The sequence below is a fragment of the Somniosus microcephalus genome, chromosome 4 (assembly GCF_052327205.1).
Source record: "Somniosus microcephalus isolate GS21.2 chromosome 4, FLI_Smic_1.0, whole genome shotgun sequence".
Taxonomy (NCBI): Eukaryota; Metazoa; Chordata; class Chondrichthyes; order Squaliformes; family Somniosidae; genus Somniosus; species Somniosus microcephalus.
In genome coordinates, this window is record NC_140990.1 from 22,957,114 (window position 1) to 22,979,211 (window position 22,098).

Consider the following 22,098-nt stretch of genomic DNA (forward strand, 5'->3'; position numbering starts at 1 on the left):
AACCGCATAAGGAGATATCAGTGCAAAAGAGGTAGGTTTTAAGGAGCGGCTTAAAAGGGGAAAGCGAGTTGGGGAGTTTGGGGCAACGAATTCCAGAGCTTAGGGCCCAGTAGCTGAAGGCACAGCCGCCAATGATGGAGCGATTAAAACTGGGGACATGCAAGAGGCCAGAATTGGAGGAGCGCAGCAATCTGGGAGGGTTGTAGGGCTGGAGGAGGTTACAGAGATCGGGAGGGGTGAGGCCAAGGAGGAATTGAAAAAAAGCTTCAATTTAAGAGTTTCTGGGCAATTAGTCTTTTAATTCAGAATCTAGCAGCCTCTATGTAAACATACAATAGCAAAATACTGCGAATGCTGGAAATCTGAAATAACAACAGAAAATGCTGGAAACACTCAGCAGGTCATATGTATATGAAATAAAGAAAATCTGTCTTGTGTTTAGAATTTCATTCTAAGTCTAATTTAATCATGACAATATTTTAATTTTAATTCCGGACTTCTAAAACCTCCTTTCCCACACTCGGTCCCTCCCTATAAACTGTCCCTGTGTAATATTTCTCAGTTTAGGTGAAGGACGCTCCCTGACCAGTCTCTAATTCTCCTCCATTTACAGATGCTCCCTGACCAGTCCCCATTTCTCCTCCATTTACAGACGCTCCCTGACCAGTCTCCATTTCTCCTCCATTTATAGAGGTTCCCTGAACAGTCTCTATTTCTCCTCCATTTACAGACGCTCCCTGTCCAGTTTCCATTTCTCCTCCATTTACAGACGCTCCCTGAGCAGTTACCATTTCTCCTCTATTTACAGACGCTCCCTGACCAGTCACCATTTACCCTCCATTTACAGACGCTCCCTGAACATTCTCCATTTCTCCTCCATTTATAGACGCTCCCTGACCAGTCTCCATTTCTCCCCCATTTACAGACGCTCCCTGACCTGTCACCATTTCTCCTCCATTTACAGACACTGCCTGACCTGTCACCATTTCTCCTCCATTTACAGATGCTCCCTGACCTGTCACCATTTATCCTCCATTTATAGAGGCTCCCTGACCAGTCACCATTTCTCCTCCATTTACAGACGCTCCCTGACTCACTTCCTGTCTGTCCCGGAGTTTGGCGCATTGTTGAGATTCGGGCCGGAGTGAAACGGGAACCCGCGGGTGGGGGCGGATAATGTTCACTGCTCTTATAATCGAGCCTGGGGCCGCACTCGGGGTATGTGAAGCCCGCGTCCCCCCGGGGTTCATTAACCCGCCTCCCTCTGACCTGCTGCAGCCTCGCCACCCGCGTATGCTCAGTTCACACTGCCCAACACTCAGCCTCTCCCGCGCATGCTCAGCTCACACTGCCCAACAATCAGCCTCTCCCGCGCATGCTCAGCTCACACTGCCCGACAATCAGCCTCTCCCGCGCATGCTCAGCTCACACTGCCCGACAATCAGCCTCTCCCGCGCATGCTCAGCTCACACTGCCCAACAAGCAACCCCTCCCGCGCATGCTCAGCTCACACTGCCCAACAATCAGCCTCTCCCGCGCATGCTCAGCTCACCTTCTGTTGTTCAGGTTTAAAGGTCAAGCCCCGCTCCTCACACACTCCGATTGGTTTGAGGGCCCGCCGCCCCCTGTTCCTATTGGTCAGCAGCTCCCGTCAATCCGCGGATCTGGTCAGCAGCCGCTGCCGCATCAGGTGAGAGAGCTCAAGGAGCGGGTTCGTGAACCCCGGGGGGACGCGGGCTGCTCATACCCCGAGCTCAGGGAGCGGGTTCATGAACCCAGGGGGGACGCGAGCCGCTCAACCCAGAGCTGAGGGAACGGGTTCATGAACCCCGGGGGGACACGGGCTGCTCACACCCCGAGCTCAGGGAACGGGTTCATGAAGCCCGGGGGGACACGGGCTGCTCACACCCCAAGCTCAGGGAGCGGGTTCATGAACCCCGGGGGAGGCTGCGAGATTCTCAGCAGCTCAGCCCTGCTTGGTGCTGTGTGAACGGGCTGCGAATGCCAGTGCCGAGGGCCCAGTGCAGAAGGCCCAGGGTGGAAGGCCCAGAGGAGAGTGTCCTAGGCGGGAGGCCCAGCACGGAGGACCCCAGGCGGGGGGCCTAGGGCGGAGCGGCTGGTCGGCAGAAGCGGAGTCGGGAGATGCTGTGGGTGAGCATGCTGCACGGTTTCTAAAGTTGAAGAACGGTCTCCAGCCCGAATGAGTTCCAGTGGTCCCGTCTGTGCATGAACATGGTTCAGTCCTCAATGCAATCACAGTAAATCATGTTCTGGTCACTAATATGGTCTTTCCGGGGGCTTTTGCCCAGCATTCCCCGCGGTGGGGAATGTGCCGCACCCAGACTGCAGGAGCCCAGTGCGCAGGCGCGGGAGGGGAGAGTATATTGAGCATGCGCAGTGCGATTTGGAGCCGGACAGACGGAGAGGAGCAGAAGCTGGGAACACCATTCCGCAGCGGGTAAGAATCGAGGAGTGCAGAAGAATACTGGTCCGGTAGGTAGGTGAGGCAGCTTTCTAAACAACTGGGGTAGGCTGGAAGCCCTGAATAATAATCTGAAAATCCCGTGTTTGCAGCTGCGGGGATTTCTTCCGCTAACAGGCCCAGGTTAACGGTTGCCATCATTGTAAAGGAGGGCGGAAAGTTCTAGTGCGGCGCCATTTTGATTCATTGTGTAACAGTGCATGCGCAGCCATCTTAGTACAGGAACATAGTGGGCAAGGCTTCAGTGTTTGCTTCCATCTGGGTCCCAGTGCCCGGGATACAATCAGTGTCTCAGTTATTGTATTCTCACTCTGCACACAGGGCATTTCTCACCATCTCTCCTGAAGGCGCTGGTAAGTGGCAAGCTTAGAGTTTACATGTCATAGAATTGTAAAAGAGCCCCAGAAGGTTGTGGGTTCAAAGCCCACTCCAGAGACTTGAGCGCAAAAATCTATACTGACTCTCCAGTGCAGTGCTGAGGGAGTGCTGCACTGTCAGCGGTGCCGTTTTTTCAGATACGAAGTTAAACCGAGACCCTGTCTGTTCTCTCAAGTGGGCGTAAAAGATCCCAGGACATTATTTCAAAGAAGAGCAGGGGAGTTATCCCCGGTGTCCTGGCCAATATTTATCCCTCAATCAACATCATTAAAAAAAAACATTATCTGGTCATTATCACATTGATGTTTGCGGGAGCTTGCTGTGCGCAAATTGGCTGTCGCCTGCCCTACACTGAACTAAAGTACTTCATTGGCTATAAATCGCTTTGGGACGTCCAAGTTTGTGAAAGGCGTCATAGAAATGTAAATCTTTCATTTGTTCAGAGCTGCGCCCCCATGTACAGCCCCAGGGTTAGAATCCCCATGTACAGTCCCAGGGTTAGAATCCCCGTGTACAGTCCCAGGGTTAGAATCCCCGTGTACAGTCCCGGGGTTAGAATCCCCGTGTACAGTCCCAGGGTTAGAATCCCCATGTACAGTCCCAGGGTTAGAGTCCCCGTGTACAGTCCCAGGGTTAGAGTCCCCGTGTACAGTCCCAGGGTTAGAATCCCCGTGTACAGTCCCAGGGTTAGAATCCCCGTGTACAGTCCCAGGGTTAGAATCCCCATGTACAGTCCCAGGGTTAGAATCCCCATGTACAGTCCCAGGGTTAGAATCCCCGTGTACAGTCCCAGGGTTAGAATCCCCGTGTACAGTCCCAGGGTTAGAATCCCCGTGTACAGTCCCGGGGTTAGAATCCCCGTGTACAGTCCCGGGGTTAGAATCCCCGTGTACAGTCCCAGGGTTAGAATCCCCATGTACAGTCCCAGGGTTAGAATCCCCGTGTACAGTCCCAGGGTTAGAATCCCCGTGTACAGTCCCAGGGTTAGAATCCCCGTGTACAGTCCCAGGGTTAGAATCCCCGTGTACAGTCCCAGGGTTAGAATCCCCATGTACAGTCCCAGGGTTAGAATCCCCACGTACAGTCCCAGGGTTAGAATCCCCACGTACAGTCCCAGGGTTAGAATCCCCATGTACAGTCCCAGGGTTAGACTCCCCATGTACAGTCCCAGGGTTAGAATCCCCATGTACAGTCCCAGGGTTAGAATCCCCGTGTACAGTCCCAGGGTTAGAATCCCCATGTACGGTCCCAGGGTTAGAATCCCCATGTACGGTCCCAGGGTTAGAATCCCCATGTAGTCCCAGGGTTAGAATCCCCATGTACAATCCCAGGGTTAGAATCCCCATGTACAGCCCCAGGGTTAGAATCCCCATGTACAGTCCCAGGGTTAGAATCCCCATGTACAGTCCCAGGGTTAGAATCCCCATGTACAGTCCCAGGGTTAGAATCCCCATGTACAGTCCCAGGGTTAGAATTCCCGTGTACAGTCCCGGGGTTGGAGTCCCCGTGTACAGTCCCAGGGTTAGAATCCCCATGTACAGTCCCAGGGTTAGAATCCCCATGTACAGTCCCAGGGTTAGAATCCCCATGTACAGTCCCAGGGTTAGAATCCCCATGTACAGTCCCAGGGTTAGAATCTCCATGTACAGTTGGTGTCCCCGTGTACAATCCCCAGGTTGGAGACCCCGTGTACAGTCCCGGGGTTAGAATCCCCATGTACAGTCCCGGGGTTGGAGACCCCGTGTACAATCCTGGGGTTGGAGTCCCCGTGTACAGTCCCAGGGTTAGAATCCCCGTGTACAGTCCCAGGGTTAGAATCCCCATGTACAGTCCCGGGGTTAGAATCCCCATGTACAGTCCCGGGGTTGGAGTCCCCGTGTACAATCCAGGGGTTGGAGTCCCCGTGTACAGTCCCGGGGCTGGAACCCCACACCCAGAAGTGGAATTTCAGCCTCAGTGTTGCAAGTTTCATTGAATTATTCCTCTCTCCAGCCGGTAACCAATCTGACCCAGTGCTGTGTGATTGGTTCAGTCTGTATATCACTGATGGGCCCTTTTAAATTTGAGTGGTCAGATATTCAATTCCCCGTAACTCTAATCCTTGATATAAAAATGGAGAGAGCTGTGTTTAAATCAAAGAGTCTCCTTGGAGATTCTCTGAGTGAAGGACCTGGTCAGCTTGAAACAGCTGAAAAATCGGTAAAAAATTTCCAATTAGCAGTTTTTGACCAATATCGACTCCCACAAGGATGGGGAATTCTAGAATAAGGAAGGAACCGGTCAGGATTTGAAAGTTCTTTTCAAAGGATTCAAGGGACTCTTACATTTGGGAGCTTTCTTTATTTCATCCACTCGAGGAGTTAGATAACAGGCTTCCTCCTGTGAATGTAGAGCTGGATTAGTGCGCTGTGATGGGTTTACTTGTTCATCTTTTGTTAAATACATTTGGTGAGTGAATTTAAATTTATAACAAGGTTTGCAGGCGTAATGCTCTATTCACACATTAAAAGGTAGAGAGATGCGATTGGACACACGTTAAGTCCAGTAGCTGAAAGTGATTAGCAGCCTGGGTTTTGTGTTTTGTGATCACCATGTACAGTCCCAGGGTTAGAATCCCTATGTGTGAAAGAATGTTGTCTGTTCTGAATTTCTATCCTGTACTTAGAATTATGACTTTTGTAAACTCCTTTTACAGGGTATTAGAAGGGAGGATTTCCAGACGGGAAACACAAACCAAACATCACATCAAGATCTGACAGAGCCACTCAATTCATCAGGACCCGAATATCATCGGCCTTTGAATGTGGAAGGAGAAATGTTTGTCTGTTCTGCCCATGGGAAAAGATTTCAAACATCAGTGTGACTGGAAAAGCACCGAGACACACACACCCGAGTGAGAGTGTTCCAGTGCACTGACTGTGGAAAGAGCTTTAACCAGTTACACAGCCTGAAAAAACATCGCACCATTCACAGCGGGGAGAAACCGTACACGTGTTCTGTGTGTGGACGAGGCTTCAACTGATCGTCCAACTTGGAGAGACACAAGGACACCCGCACCATGGAGAAACCCTGGAAATGTGGGGACTGTGGGAAGGGATTTAATTACCCGTCCCAGCTGGAAATTCATCAACGCAGTCACACTGGGGAGAGGCCATTCACCTGCTCAGAGTGTGGGAAGGGATTCACTTGTTCATCCACCCTGCTGACACACCAGCGAGTTCACACTGACGAGAGACCTTTTAAATGCTCCGACTGTGCAAACTGCTTTAAAAGCTCTGAGGGACTAATTCAACACCAGCGAGTTCACACTGATGAGAAACCATTCAGTTGCTCTCACTGTGGGAAGAGGTTCAGGTATTCATCCAATCTCATTGTACACCAGCGCACTCACACTGGGGAGAGGCCGTTAACCTGCTCCATGTGTGGGAAGGGATTCACCCATTCATCCACCCTGCTGACACACCAGCGAGTTCACACTGGGGAGAGGCCATTCATCTGCTCTGTGTGTGGGAAGGGATTCTCCCGTTCATCCCACCTGCTGACACACCAGCGAGTTCACACTGGGGCGAGGCCGTTTACCTGCTCCGTGTGTGGGGAGGGATTCACTCATTCATCCAACCTGCTGAGACACCAGCGAGTTCACACTGGGGAGCGGCCATTCACCTGCCCTGTGTGTGGGAAGGGATTCACCCATTCATCCAACTTGCTGACACACCAGCGAGTTCACACTGGGGAGAGGCCATTCACCTGCTCTGTGTGTGGGAAGGGATTCACCCATTCATCCAACCTGCTGACACACCAGCGAGTTCACACTGGGGAGAGGCCATTCACCTGCTCTGTGTGTGGGAAGGGATTCACTCGGTCATCCAACCTGCTGTCACACCAGCGAGTTCACAAGTGACTGCAGAAGTTAGATTCTGATGTTATTGCTGCTGTTAATCACATCCAGGACTGAAATCATTCTGACAGTTGAGGTGTATTTCTGCTGATATTAAACTCCAGCCCAGTTGTAGGGTTATTAATATTCTGGATATATAGCTGATTGACTTGTTGGGGCTGCAGTGTCCCTTTCAGAACCGCTGTCTGTGATCTTTCCCCTTAATTTAGGACTTTCATAAGAAATTATTTGACAAAATTATGAATTTTATTTTAACCCTAAATTGATCTTTGGTACAAAATCTACAATTTATTGTTGAAAAGTTCCACTGATTAACACCTCCAATTAGAAAGTGCTGATTAATCCTCACTGACAATTCTTACTGACTTGCACATTACACACAGTGGCACCTCCATTATCCACCAGAAAGAAGGGGAATGGGAATTGGTGGAGACTCGAGAGTCCCCAAATGTTGCCCCTCCCGTCTGGTACAGCAATCCCCTCGGCATGGGAATGGAGACAAGTCCAGTCAAAGTAACGGGCTGAGTTTAATCTTTCTGGGCCTGTGGGGCTGGTTTCAGACGGGAGGAGATTGGTGTCAGTGACTGTGGTGTTGGTTTATATCAGACAGGAGGAGATTGGTGTCAGTGACTGCATCTAACCTGTGCTGTACCTGCCCTGGGAGTGTTTGATGGGGCAGTGTAGAGGTAGCTTTGAGCTTTATTCTGTATCTAACCCGTGCTGTACTTGCCGTGGGAGTGTTTGATGGGACAATGTAGAGGGGGCTTTACTCTGTATCTAACCCGTGCTGTACCTGCCCTGGGAGTGTTTGATGGGACAGTGTAGAGGGAGCTTTACATGTATCTAACCCGTGCAGTACCTGCCCTGGGAGTGTTTGACGGGCCAGTGTAGAGGGGAGACGTGGTGTTCACGTCGATGACAACAATGGCGGTGCATTAACCCAGAATCCCCCACGTGGTGGAAGGTGCCCTATCAATGACGACAGGAGCCGAGTGCGCCGGCGCAGTAACTATTTGCTCTGGGCATGCGCAGTGCGAGTGGTGGCAATGATTTGAACAGAACAGGCGGGTCAGCGGCCGGGATCCGGAAGGAGTTTGCTGTTGCAGGGGATCGTTTGGACCCACGGGTGGGTTTAAAAGCTTTATAAACACCTGGTGTAGGCCTGAGGCCCCGAATAAGAGCCACAGGCCCCGTGTTTCCCCGGTTACAGTCCCGGTCAGTAACCGCCCTGGTGATCCGGGTCACCAGCCGCCATCTTGGACAGGGCGGGTCTCACGGCGCATGCGCGGTACTGTGGGCGGGGCTTCAGGGTCTCTGTCAGTTTGATTGGACCACATGTTTCTCCCATATTAGTGACCCCTGAATTGGGCTGATTCTTGGTTTTTTTTAAATAATTTTTTTAAATTTAAAATTGAACATTTTATTTACAGTTAATAACATTACAGAGCTCAGGTCTCGGCTCTTTGCACAAAGTCACAAGCCATCATTCCCTGCAAGGCAGGGGTCCCAGTCTCTTTAAGTTAATGATGTGATCTCCAAGCTTCTTGATCATCTTCACTTGTTCATCCAGATAGCGGGTCTCCAGGAATTCACACAGATGAGGGTCGGCGCTCCCAGTGGAGAGTTTGTGCAGATCCGGCAGACTCTGGTTGACATTCTTCTCCATCCACAGAGCTCTCTGCATCACCAAGCGGAGCCTCCCGACCGAACACATGTGCTCCTGGGCCAACCCAGTCTCACCTTTGGGGGAGCAAGAGTGGAAAGAATGTTCCATAGAAACTAGAATTGTCTGTTCTGAATTTCTATCCTGTACTTAGTGATGATTTTGTAAATTCCTTTTACAGGGTATTAGAAGGGGAAAATATGCAAATGAGAAACTCAAACCAAACATCATGTGAAGAGCTGACATTCACTCGATTCATCAGGACCTGAATATCATCGTGCTTTGAATGTGAAAGGAGAAATGTTTGCTCTGTCAGTGGGAAAAGATTTCAAACATCATTGTGACTGGAAAAGCACCGAGACACGCACACCCGAGTGAGTGTGTTCCAGTGTACTGACTGTGGAAAGAGCTTTAACCAGTTACACAGCCTGAAAATATATCGCACCGTTCACAGCGGGGAGAAACCGTACACGTGTTGTGTGTGTGGACGAGGCTTCAACTGATCATCCAACCTGGAGAGACACAAGGACACCTGCACCATGGAGAAACTATGGAAATGTGGGGACTGTGGGAAGGGAGTCAATTAACTGTCCCAGCTGGAGACCGGGGATACGCTGTTCACCTGCTCTCTATCGGAAGAGATTTACTCAGTTGTCTCGCATGCTGACACACCAACGAACTCACAATAGGGAGAGGCCGTTCTGCTCCGTGTGTGGGAAGGGATTCACCTGTTCATCCCACCTCACTGCACACCAACTTGATCACGCTGATGAGAGACCTTTTAAATGCTCTGACTGTGGGAACAGCTTTAAAACCTCTGAGGAGCTGATTGAACACCAGCGAGTTCACACTGACGAGAGACCGTTCTGTTGCTCTCACTGTGGGAAGAGGTTCTGGCAGTCATTCTGTCTGGCTGAACACCAGCTCCTTCACACTCTCAATGAGAGTCCATTCAGTTGCTCTCACTGTGGGCAGAGGTTCAGCCAGTCATTGCAACTCGCTGAACGCCAGCGAGTTCACACCAAGGAGAGACCGTTCAACTGCTCCGAGTGTGGGAAGGGATTCACTCGTTTAGCCCACCTTATGCCACATGAGGACATTCACACTAGGGAATGGCCGTTCTACTGCTCCGTGTGTGGGAAGAGATTCACTCGCTCAGTCCAACTTTTGACACACAAGCAAGTTCACACAGGGGAGAGGCCGTTCACCTGCTCCGTCTGTGGGAAGAGTTTCCCTCGTTCATCCCACCTTTTGATGCACCAGCGAATTCACACTGGGGAGAGGCCGTTTACCTGCTCCGTCTGTGGGAAGAGATTCGCTCAGTCATCAACCCTGATGACACACCAGCAAGTTCACTCTGATAAGAGACCTTTTACATGTTCTGACTGAGAAGAGCTTTAAAAGAAGTAATGCTCTGCTGACACACCAATGCACTCACACTGGGGAGAATCTGTTCACCTGCTCTGTTTGTCAGAGGGGATTCACTAATTCATTCTACCTGCTGAGACACCAGCGAGTTCACACCGGGGAGAGGCCGTTCATCTGCTCTGTGTGTGGGAAGAGATTCACTGAATCATCCCACCTACTGAGACACCAGCGCACTCACACTGAGGAGAGGCCGTTCACCTGCTCCGAGTGTGGGAAGGGATTCATTTGTTCATCCAACCTCACTACGCACCAGCGAGTTCATACTGGGGAGAGGGAGTTCACCTGCTCAGAGTGTGGGAAGGGATATACTCAGTCACCCGGCCTCACTAAACACCAGTGAGTTCACACTGGGGAGAGGCCGTTCACCTGCTCTGTGTGTGGGAAGAGTTTCCTTCATCCCAACTTTTGATACACCAGCGAGTTCACACCGGTGAGAGGCCATTCACCTGCTCCGTGTGTGGGAAGGGATTCACTTGTTTACCCTACCTTTTGAAACACCAGCGAGTTCACACTGGTGAGAGACCGTTCACCTGCTCTGTGTGTGGGAAGAGATTCGCTCTGTCATCCACCCTGCTGAGACACCAGCAAGTTCACTCTGATAAGAGACCTTTTAAATGTTCTGACTGTGAGAAGACCTTTAAAAGCAGCAACGATCTGCTGACACACCAACGCACTCACACTGCGGAGAATCCTTTCACCTGCTCCGTTTGTGGGAAGGGATTCCCTGATTCATCCCACCTACTGAGACACCAGCGAGTTCACACTGGGGCGAGGCCGTTCACCTGCTCCGTGTGTCGGAAGAAATTCAGTGAATCATCCTACCTAAAGATACACCAGTGAATTCACACTGGGGAGCGGCCATTCACCTGCTCCGTGGGTGGGAAGGGATTCACTTTTTCATCCAACCTGCGGTCACACCAGCGAGTTCACATGTTATTGCCGAAATTGGATTCTGCTGTTATTGCTGCTGATAATCACATCCAGGACTGAACCATGTTCATTCTGACAGTTGGGGTTTGTTTCTGTTGATGTTAATAACCCCAATAACTGGGCTGGAGATTAATATTCTGGATCAATGCCAAATAAATTGGCATTGTTTCAAACACACAGTGTGTCGAGTATTTGTTTCCTCCAAGATAACAGGTTAATTGATATTCTGTTACTGACTGTTCCATTGTTGGGCCTTTTCTCCTGTCTAAATATAGATCTTTTCAGTTCTCATACCTTCGTTTACTCCCATGGACAAATCCCAGCTCCCCATACCTTCCAGAGTGCCTCTCCCAGCCTTTGTATCCAGGGAAGGTATTGGTAACACGCCCGGGATCACTAAACACAACACCCAGCCTGTTAATCACTTTCAGCTACTGGACCTAGCATGTGCCCCACAGCATCTCTCTCACCTTTGATGTGTGACTAGAGCATCAGGCCTCAGAACCTGGTTTTAAATTTAAATGCAGTCAGCAAATTTATTGAACAAGAGATGAACAAGTAAACAGATCACGGCCCAATCCTCCAGCTCTATATTGTCGGCCAATGAGACTCTGTTAAGGTGCCATGTGCTGCTGGACCGCTCTGTGTTTTGCCTGTAATGGAAAATAACTGAAGATTTGTTCCAGTGTAACCTTTGCTGTCATGAAATGAGTGTGTCTTTGAATGAGCCTCACGTCCTTGCTCATGTCGGCTGCAATTGTGTAGAAAGGGGATGTGTAAAGAGATGGTCTGTGTATGGAGATGTGAAAGAAGGAAACGGTGTGTGTGTGTGATAATGACACAGCCTTGTGGTCACAGTCAGAACAATGCACAGATATCCTTGTGGTTATGGTTTGGGCAGGGCCAGGTCAATAATGTAGTAAACACGTTAAATATAAAGGTCACCAGTGTAGTCACAGCTTGTTAGAACAGACCTGGGGAGAAGAGAGCTCTGAATCCACTGTATTATCCCTGTTCTCCGGATTGGGTAACTATACTCTCTGTATTTTTGCAGTGCTGTTAATAAAGTCAGTAAAAGACAATCTGTTGTGAGCTTGATTATCTGGTGTCTGAAATCACAAGACTCAATTTTTAGAGTCAACAAGATGAACAAGTAAACACATCATGGCCCAAAACTCCAACTCTATATTCACAGGAGAAAGTCTTATCACACTCCTCGAGTGGACAGAATAAAGAAAGCCTCTAGAATCATTGTAAATATCTGTCAAATTCTGACATATCAATTGTCATTGTATGTTCGATAGCAAAATACTGCAGATGTTGGAAATCCGAAATAACAACAGAAAATGCTGGGAAAACTCAGCAGGTCAGGCAACATCCGTGGAGAGAAATTTGATTTGACGTTTCGGGTCGAACCCTTCTTCAAAACTGGAAAGAAAAGAAAATAGATCGAAGGCAGGGCTGCGATCGGACAAAAGAATTAAAAGAAACAAAAGATGTAAAAGAGACAATAAAAGGTTTTCGAAGCCAGACGAGATGGTAATAGGCTGAGATTAGGTGTCAAGTGTACTGGCAGGGCAAGAGATAGCTGCCAGGTGTGAGAGAGAAACAAAAGGAAGGGGGGGGGGAAAGGAGTGGAAAAATTACAGGAAAAAATGTAATGGGGGCCGAGGTTATGATCTGAAATTGTTGAACTCGATATTGAGTCCGGAAGGCTGCAGAGTGCCTAATCGGAAGATGAGGTGCTGTTCCTCGAGTTTACGTTGAGCTTCCGTGGAACAATACAAGAGGCCAAGGACGGTGAGGTCCGAGTGGGAATGGAGCAGTGAATTAAAATGACAGGTGACCGGAAGCTCGGGGTCACCCTTATGGACAGAACGGAGGTGTTCCGCAAAGCGGTCACCCAATCTGCGTTTGGTCTCCCCAATGTAGAGGAGACCACATCGTGAGCAGCGAATACAGTATACTAGATTGCGAGAAGTACAAGTAAATCGCTGTTTCACCTGGAAGGGGTGTTTGGGGCCCTGGACAGTGGGAAGGGGGGAGGTATAGGGGCAGGTGTTACATCTCCTCCGCTTGCACGGGAAGGTGCCAGGCGAAGGGGAAGGGGTGATAGAGGAGTGGACTAGGGTGTCTCGGAGGTAGCGGTCCCTACGGAATGCTGAAAGGGGAAGGGAGGGGAAGATACGTTTGGTGGTGGGATCACTTTGGAGGTAGCGGAAATGCCGGAGGATGATCTGTTGAATCTGGAGGCTGGTGGGGTGAAAGGTGAGGACAAGGGGAACCCTATTGTGGTTCTGGGAGGGAGGGGCAGGGGTGAGGGCAGAAGTGCAGGAGATAGAACTGACACGGTCGAGGGCAGTGTCAACCACGGTAGAGGGGAATCCTCGGTTGTGGAAAAAGGAAGACATGTCTGAAGCACTGGTGTGGAAGGTGGCATCGTCAGAGCAGATACGGCGGAGACGGAGAAACTGGGAAAATGGAATAGAGTCCTTACAGGAAGCGGGGTGGGAGGAAGTGTAGTCCAGGTAGCTGTGGAAGTCAGTGGGCTTGTAGTGAATATTGGTCGATAACCTATCCCCAGAGATGGAGATGGAGAAGTCGAGAAAGGGAAGGGAAGAGTCAGAGATGGACCATGTGAAGGTGAGGGAAGGGTGGAAATTGGAGGCAAAGTGAATGAAATTGTCAAGTTCGGGGCGAGAGCAGGAAACGGCACCGATACAGTCATCAATGTATCGGAAAAAGAGGTGAGGGAGGGGACCCATGTAGGACCGGAACAAAGAGTGTTCCACATATCCCACGAAAAGGCAGGCACAGCTAGAACCCATGCGGGTACCCATAGCAACACCTTTGATTTGGAGGAAATGAGTGGAGTTAAAGGAGAAGTTGTTCAATGTGAGAACAAGTTCAGCCAGGCGGAGGAGAGTAGTGGTGGATGGGGACTGGTCGGGCCTCTGTTCAAGGAAGAAGCGGTGCGCCCTCAGGCCATCCTGGTGGGGGATGGAGGTGTAGAGGGATTGGACATCCATAGTGAAAAGGAAGTGGTTGGGGCCAGGAAACCAAAAACTGTTAAAGTGGCGGAGGGCATCCGAAGAGTCGCGGATGTAGGTGGGAAGAGACTGGACAAGGGGAGAAAAGATAAGAGTCGAGATAGGAAGAGATAAGTTCCGTGGGGTAAGAACGGGCTGAAATGATGAGTCTACTAGGGCAGTCCTGTTTGTGGATTTTGGGAAGGAGTTAGAAACGGGCTGTGCGGGGTTGGAGAACTATGAGGTTGGTGGCCGTGGGGGGAAGATCTCCAGAGGAGATGAGGTCAGTGACAGTCTTGGAAATGGTGGTTTGATGTTCGGTAGTGGGGTCATGGTCCAGGTGGAGGTAGGAGGAGGTGTCAAGAAAAGCAATGGTCCTTATACCTACCCCTGGGAGAGCCCACTGCATACTTCCCTCCAGTCAGAAAAACATCCCTCAGCACTGCTAACTGTCTCCTATCCCTTAGCCAATTAAAAACCCAAATTACCATCAGCCCTTTAATTCCCTGTGCTTCTATTTTCCGAGTAAGTCTCTTGTGTGGTACTTTATGGGAATTAGATGTAATATCTCCAAGTTTGCAGACGACACAAAGCTGGGTGGGCGTGTGTGCTGTGAGGAGGATGCTGAGAAACTCCAGTATGATTTGGACAGGTTGGGTGATTGGGCAAAAGCATGGCAGATGCAATATAACGTGGATAAATGTGAGGTTATCCACTTTGGTGTCAAAAACAGGAAGGCAGATTATTATCTGAATGTCAATAGATTGGGAGAAGGGGAAGTGCAACGAGACCTGGGTGTCCTTGTGCACCAGTTGCTGAAGGCAAGCATGCACATGCAGCAGGCAGTTAAGAAGGCAAATGGTATGTTGGCCTTCGTAGCAAGAGGGTTTGAGTACAGGAACAAGGGTGTCTTGCTGCAGTTATACAGGGCCTTGGTGAGACCACATCTTGAGTATTGTGTGCAGTTTTGGTCGCCTTCTCTGAGGAAGGATGTTCTTGCCATGGAGGGAGTTCAGCGAAGATTCACCAGGCTGATACCTGGGGAGGCAGGAATGACGTATGAGGAGAGATTGGGTCGATTGGGCTTATACTCGCTGGAGTTTAGAAGAATGAGAGGGTATCTCATTGAAACTTATAAAATTCTGACAGGACTGGACAGGCTAGATGCAGGAAGGATGTTCCCGATGGTCGGGGAGTCCAGAACCAGGGGTCACAGTCTAAGGATAAGGGGTAAGCCATTTACGACAGAAATGAGGAGGAATTTCTTCACCCAGAGAGTGGTGAACCTGTGGAATTCTCTGCCACAGAAGACAGTTGAGGCCAATTCATTAAATATATTCAAGAAGGAGTTGGATATATTTCTTAAGGCTCAAGGGATCAAGTGATCTGATGAGAAGGCAGGGACAGGGTACTGAATGTGAATGATCAGCCATGATCTCATTGAATGGCGGAGAAGGCTCGAGGGGCCAAATGGCCTACTCCTGCTCCTATCTTCTATGTTTCTATGTTTATCAAATGCATTTTGAAAGTCCATATGTATAACATCTACTGCACTACCTTCATCAACCCTCTGTTACTTCATCAAAGAACTCAATCAGGTTAGTCAGACACGATTTACCTTTAACAAATCCATACTGGCTGCCCCTTATTAACCCATGCTTCTCCAAGTGAGAATGAATTTTGTCCTTGACAATGGTCTCTAGTTGTTCACCCATCACTGACATTAGACTGATCAGCCTGTAGTGACCAGGTTTATCCCTCTCCCCTTTTTTAAACAGGGTGTAACATTTACAATCCTCCAGTCCTCTGGCACCACTCCCATATATCTGAGGGAGATTGAAAGATTGTGTTCGGAGCTTCTGCTATCTCCACCCTAGCTTCCCTCAGCAATCTAGGATGCATCATATCTGGACCGGGTGACTTGTTAACTTTGAGTGATGCCAAACTATTTAGCACCTCCTTTCTATCTATTTTTATCCAATTTCTCTACCCTCTCCTCTACTGCGACATTAACTTCATCCTCTTCTTTTGTGAAGACAGATGCTAAGTACTATTCAGTACCTCAGCCACGCCCTCTGCCTCCGTATGATGAGCTCCTATTTGGTCCCTAATCGGCCCCACCATTCCTTTAACTATCCTTTTACTTTTCATATGTTTATAGAAGATTTTTGGGTTCTCTTTTATGTTACCCGCTAATCTTTTCTCATATTCTCTCTTTGTCCTTCTTATATCCTGTTTCAATTTCCCCCGCACTCTCTGTATTCTGCCTGGTTTTTGACTGTATTCTGTACCTGACATTTGTCGTAAACCTCCTTTTTCTGTTTTATTTTAACCTTTATATCCTTTGTCATCAGGAGCTCTAGCTTTGGATGTCCCATCTTTCCTCCTGATGGGAATATGCTTGGATTGTACCCGAACTGTCTCAGCCCTGAAGGCCTGCCATTGGTCATTCACTGTTTTCCTGGACAATCTTTGTTTCCAGTCCACCTGTGCTTGATCCCTTCTCAAATCACTGAAATTGGTTCTCTTCCAGCTGGGTATTTTCACCGTTGATTTTTCTTTGTCCTTTTCCATAACTACTTTAAGCCTAATGATATTGTGACCACTGTTAGCCAGATCCCTCCTGCCCCAGAACCGATGAGAGACCCTTTAAATGTTCTGACTGCAAAGAGGTTTCAGAGTTCATCCAACCTGCTGAGTCACCAGCGAGTTCACACAGATCCTCAAAGAAAGGAAAATGTTTTAGAAAGGCTGGCGGCACTAAAAGTTTGCAGCCATCTCAGAGTAGTGACCCTTTAATTACAATCTCACAGAACAAGGAGAATCACTGTCCCTTTAACTACCACAAATCCCTGTGAGGAGGAGAGGGGGAGATACAGTCTGTCCCAGTAACTGTCGCAGAACAGAATTAACGACCCTGTCCCTTTAAGGGCTTGACCCTCCCCCACTCCCTGCTTTTCCTCAAGTGTCTCATGCTTAAAATTCTCATCCTTGTTTTCAAATCCCTCCATGGCCTCGCCCCTCCCTATCTCTGTAATCTCCTTCAGTCACACAACCCCCCGAGATGTTTGTGCTCCTCTAATTCTGCCCTCTTGTGCAGCCCCGATTTTAATCGCTCCACCTGTTGCGTTTGCAAAGATAATCCAGAGACCATAAGCAGAGTTCAGTTCATGTTGCTTTTATAATGGCTGCCACACACACACACTTCCAGGCACAAGCAATCGAATACCTATACACAATACAACGATAACAGCACTATCAAACGCCATGTGCTCAGGCCAAGGCAATCGAGTACCTATCACCAATGTCAGACATAACATTTCCTCCCCCCTCACAGAATTTCAAACATGAAATGTAGTGACAAAGTCCTGTACGTGGCCAGGGCGAGAACGTGTACGAACAGGCCGAGGTGTGAACTGGTGAAGAGCAGGCCGAAGTGGGGACTGCTGAGGAGCAGGCTGAGGCACAATATCTGCTTGAGGGTTGGCTGGTTGGGTCACATGTGCATCTCGCCACTCTGGGGGTAAGGCTTGGGGGTTAGGTCCGTATAATCCCGCATCAGGGGGTGCTGGCACCTTCCGAAGGCGGCTGGCATGCCACCGAGAGCCGTCAGTGAGGCAGTGTGGTAAACCACTGTTTGTATTCCACTGTGTACATGCCTGTACATGTCTCGGCTGACTCCTCCCACGAGTCCAGGTATAAAGGTGACTGCTCCACAGTCCCTCTGTATTCTGGACCGGTCGACCACTCGAGGCACACCTTCATTCTCTTATTAATAAAAGCCTGTTAATTACTCGCTTAATCTCAGTCTTTTGAGTTATTGATAGCGCATCAATTTTATTAACAAGATTTTTATAATGGAGAAGATCCTCACACCAGCATGCCTGGACCTAGATCATCGGGAGGTGGACTCATCCACCAAGTTTACTCACTGGCTTAGGTGTTTTGAAAAATTTCTGATCGCCTCCGCTGAAATGGTCAAATCGGACGAGGACAAACTGGATGTCCTGACCTCCAAAGTGAACCACCGATTGTACTCGGTCATCCAGGATGTGACCTCGTACGCAGACGCTATCAAGCTCCTCAAGGACCAGTACATGCGCCCAGTGAACGAGGTGTACGCTAGGCACCTCCTGGGGAGTCGTAAACAACAACCTGGGGAATCGACCGAGGAATACCTTCAGGCACTGTCTGTGCTTGGCCGGGCCTGTGGTTGTAAGGATGTAAAGGCCACCGTGTACACAGAGGAACTTATCCGGGACGCTTTTGTAGCGGGCCACTGGTCCAATTACACCCAACAGCGACTGTTGGAGCAGAGTGACCTCAATCTCAACAAGGCCTCTGAACTCGCACTATCATTGGACGCAGCCTACCGGGGCATGGATGCCTACTCCTCTGCACCGTGGACGCCACGGGGAACGACAGCCTGGGACACGGTAGGACCGTCTCATAGCGCCGTGCCACCCCAGCCACATCCCAGCAACGGCCCAACTACCGCAGCAGTGTCCCAAGGCCAGACAGCAGTGCCCCAAGGCCAGAAATGCTACTTCTGTGGCCAGGACAAACACCCCAGAGCGCGCTGCCTGGCGAAAAATGCGATCTGCTCAGGCTGCGGGAAGAAAGGACACTACACCAGTGTCTGCAGGGCCAAAGCCACCCCGAACCCCAGCAGCGCCACGTGTGGGCCGTGCGGGCCGCCATCTTGGGCCTCCCCAGCCATGTGCGAACCACCGGAACAGCAACCATTTTGGACGCCTCCAGCCACATGGGGATCATGGACGCCGCCATCTTGGACAACAGCTGGGACGCAGCAGGCCCCCAACACCGCCTCATCTGATACCCGCAGCGACACACCGACCCCTACGCTGGCCTCCGTTCCGCTGGACCAAGCGAGACCGCACCAGCTGGCCCGGTCCACAATGGACATTAAGGTAAATGGTCACAAAACAATCTGCCTTTTTGACTCTGGGAGCACAGAGAGCTTCATCCACCCCGACACAGTGCGGCGTTGCTCTCTCCCAGTCCTGCCTGCGCACCAGCGGATTTCTATGGCCTCTGAGTCCCAGTCGGCGGACATTGGCGGCTACTGCGTGGTGACACTCATAGTAGACGGGACTGTGTATGATAATTTTAAACTTCTGGTCCTGCCCCACCTCTGCGCTACCGTTCTACTGGGGTTAGATTTTCAGTGCCACCTTAAAAGTGTTACAATGGCGTACGGTGGACCCCTCCCCCCACTCACAGTCCGCAGCCAGCAGCTTCCAAACTGCCCGCTGCGCACCAGGTGCAACCTCTCCACACTCAGAGCCACCCCCCCCAACTGTTTGCTAACCTCACCCCCGACTGTAAGCCCATCGCCACAAAGAGCAGGCGATACAGTGCCGGGGACAGGGTTTTCATTAAAACCGAAGTGGAGCGGCTCCCGAAAGAGGGGATTATTGAGGGCAGCACCAGCCCCTGGCGAGCCCAGGTTGTGGTCATTAAGACCGGCGAGAAGCAGCGCCTGGTCATCGACTACAGCCAGACAATAAATCGCTACACCCTGCTGGACGCTTACCCACTCCCCCGTATAGCTGATATGGTCAACCAGATCGCGCAGTACCGCGTCTTCTCGACCATTGACCTGAAATCAGCGTACCACCAGCTCCCTATCCGCCCTGAGGACTGCCAGTATACTGCCTTTGAGGCAAACGGCCGCCTCTATCACTTCCTTAGGGTTCCCTTTGGCGTCACCAACGGGGTCTCCGTCTTCCAAAGGGAGATGGACTGGATGGTCGATCAAAATGCATTGCAGGCCACCTTCCCATATCTGGACAATGTGACCATCTGCGGCCGTGACTTGCAGGACCATGACGCAAACCTCGAAAAATTCCTCTGCACCGCCAAACTCCTCAACCTGACGTATAACAAGGAGAAGTGCATATTCCGCACAACCCGCCTCGCCATCCTTGGCTGTGTTGTGGAACATGGAGTCATCGGTCCCGACCCCGACCGGATGCGTCCCCTTATGGAACTCCCACTGCCCCACTGCCTCAAGGCCCTGAAGAGGTGCCTAGGGTTTTTCTGTTATTATGCCCAGTGGGTCCCCTACTATGCGGACAAGGCCCGTCCGCTGATCAAGTCCACCTCTTTTCCCGTGACGGCAGAGGCCCGCTTAGCCTTCCACCGTATCAAGGAAGACATTGCCAAAGCCACCATGCACACAGTGGACGAATCCATCCCCTTCCAGGTGGAAAGCGACGCGTCCGACTTTGCCCTGGCCGCTACCCTCAATCAGGCGGGGAGACCCATGGCCTTCTTTTCACGAACCCTCCAGGGCCCGGAGACCAGACACTCCACCATTGAGAAGGAGGCCCAGGCTATTGTGGAGGCTGTGCGTCATTGGAGGCACTACCTGGCCGGAAAACGATTTACCCTGCTCACTGACCAGCGTTCAGTTGCGTTTATGTTTAACAACAAGCAGAGGGGCAAAATCAAAAACGACAAGATCTTGAGGTGGAGAATCGAACTTTCCACCTACAATTATGAGATCTTGTACCGGCCCGGGAAGCTCAATGAACCCCCGGATGCTCTATCATGTGGCACCTGCGCCAGCGCGCAGATCGATAGACTGCGGGCCCTCCACAATGACCTCTGCCACCCGGGGGTCACCAGGTTCTTCCACTTCATCAAGGCCCGCAACCTGCCTTACTCCATTGAGGAGGTCAGGACCATGACCAGGAACTGCCAAGTCTGCGCTGAGTGCAAACCGCACTTTTATAGACCAGACAGGGCTCACCTGATAAAAGCCACTCGCCCCTTCGAGCGCCTGAGCGTTGATTTTAAAGGGCCTATCCCCTCCTCCGACCGCAATGTGTACTTCCTCAACATTATTGATGAGTACTCCCATTTCCAGTTCGCCATCCCCTGCCCGGACATGACCAGTGCCACGGTCATTAAATGTCTGAACGACCTCTTCACCCTGTTCGGTTTCCCCAGCTATATCCATAGCGACCGGGGCTCATCGTTTATGAGCGACGAACTCCACCAGTACCTGCTCGCTAGGGGTATTGCCACAAGCAGGACCACCAGTTACAACCCCCGGGGGAATGGACAGGTGGAAAGAGAGAATGCGACAGTTTGGAAGGCCGCCCTGCTAGCCTTAAAGTCTAGGGGTCTTCCGACCTCCCGCTGGCAGGATGTGCTCCCCAATGCACTCCACTCTATTCGGTCACTGCTCTGCACTGCCACTAATGCCACCCCTCATGAGAAAATGTTTGTCTTCCCAAGGAAGTCCACATCGGGGACATCGCTACCGCCATGGCTGACGTCCCCAGGGCCGGTCCTACTGAGAAGACACGTGAGGACCCATAAAACGGACCCCCTGGTCGAAAGGGTCGACCTCCTCCACACCAACCCCCAGTATGCTTACATTGCGTACCCGGACGGGCGGGAGGACACAGTCTCCATATGAGACCTCGCACCCTCGGGGGCCGCAGTAACCCACTACCCACTACCACCGCCCCCCCCACGACCCGATATCCAGCCCCAGCAGACGGCGGGCTTGGGCCCTGCGACCCGCTCGACACCTACGAGGACTGCACACCAGTGCCCCAGCCTACGCGGGACTCGATGCCGGAAGCTTCACTACCCCTGCCATCGCCACGTCGATCACAGAGGCAGACAAGACCTCTGGAGAGACTCCAATACACTAACTTTTAATACACTTCACCCCGCTGGACTCATTTTTAAACAAGGGGTGAATGTGGTAAACCACTGTTTGTATTCCACTGTGTACATGCCTGTACATGTCTCAGCTGACTCCTCCCACGAGTCCAGGTATAAAGGTGACTGCTCCACAGCCCCTCTGTATTCTGGACTGGTTGACCACTCGAGGCACACCTTCATTCTCTTGTTAATAAAAGCCTGTTAATTACTCGCTTAATCTCAGTCTTTTGAGTTGTTGATGGCGCATCAGGCAGAAAGTGGCTGGTCCAAGTTGGCGGCTGATTTGGAGAGGGGAGGACCAGAATGACGCCATCTTATTGTTGCGGTGAGGCCTGCGGACTCTGACCCAATCGGAGACTGAGATGTTGGGTGCCTTGGCCCTCTTCGACTGGTCGAAGCGGAGTTTCATCTTCTCCTGCTGTCTAGCGACTGTGGCTTGAGCTGGTGGAGCAGGGCTCTGAGCTAGCGAGGGGCGGAGCCTGCCAAGGGGCAGCATGAGCTCACGGCCTAGCATGAGGGACGCCAGTGAGACCCCTGTAGTGGAATGCTGGGAGGCTCGGTAGTGCAGCAGTGTGTGGAGGAC

The 22,098-nt window shown here is 50.8% G+C and overlaps 1 protein-coding gene and 1 pseudogene across 5 annotated transcripts; both read left to right on the forward strand.

Moving 5' to 3' along the window:
• The first annotated feature begins 1,545 nt into the window (after positions 1 to 1,545).
• LOC147118413 (uncharacterized) lies at positions 1,546 to 6,889 on the forward strand. Of its 5 annotated transcripts, none has more exons than XM_085984427.1 (2): positions 1,546 to 2,497; positions 5,556 to 6,889. In XM_085984427.1, the coding sequence occupies exon 2, from the start codon at positions 5,919 to 5,921 to the stop codon at positions 6,759 to 6,761; it is 843 nt and encodes a 280-aa protein (XP_085840553.1). In that variant the 5' UTR covers positions 1,546 to 2,497; positions 5,556 to 5,918; the 3' UTR covers positions 6,762 to 6,889. The 5 variants fall into 5 exon arrangements, with proteins under 5 accessions (XP_085840553.1, XP_085840552.1, XP_085840551.1 ...); XM_085984426.1 differs by having other exon boundaries at positions 1,546 to 2,458; XM_085984425.1 differs by having other exon boundaries at positions 1,546 to 2,151.
• A 104-nt stretch (positions 6,890 to 6,993) lies between these two features.
• The window catches only part of LOC147118414 (uncharacterized), an 86,607-nt pseudogene continuing 71,502 nt past the window's right edge, over positions 6,994 to 22,098 (forward strand).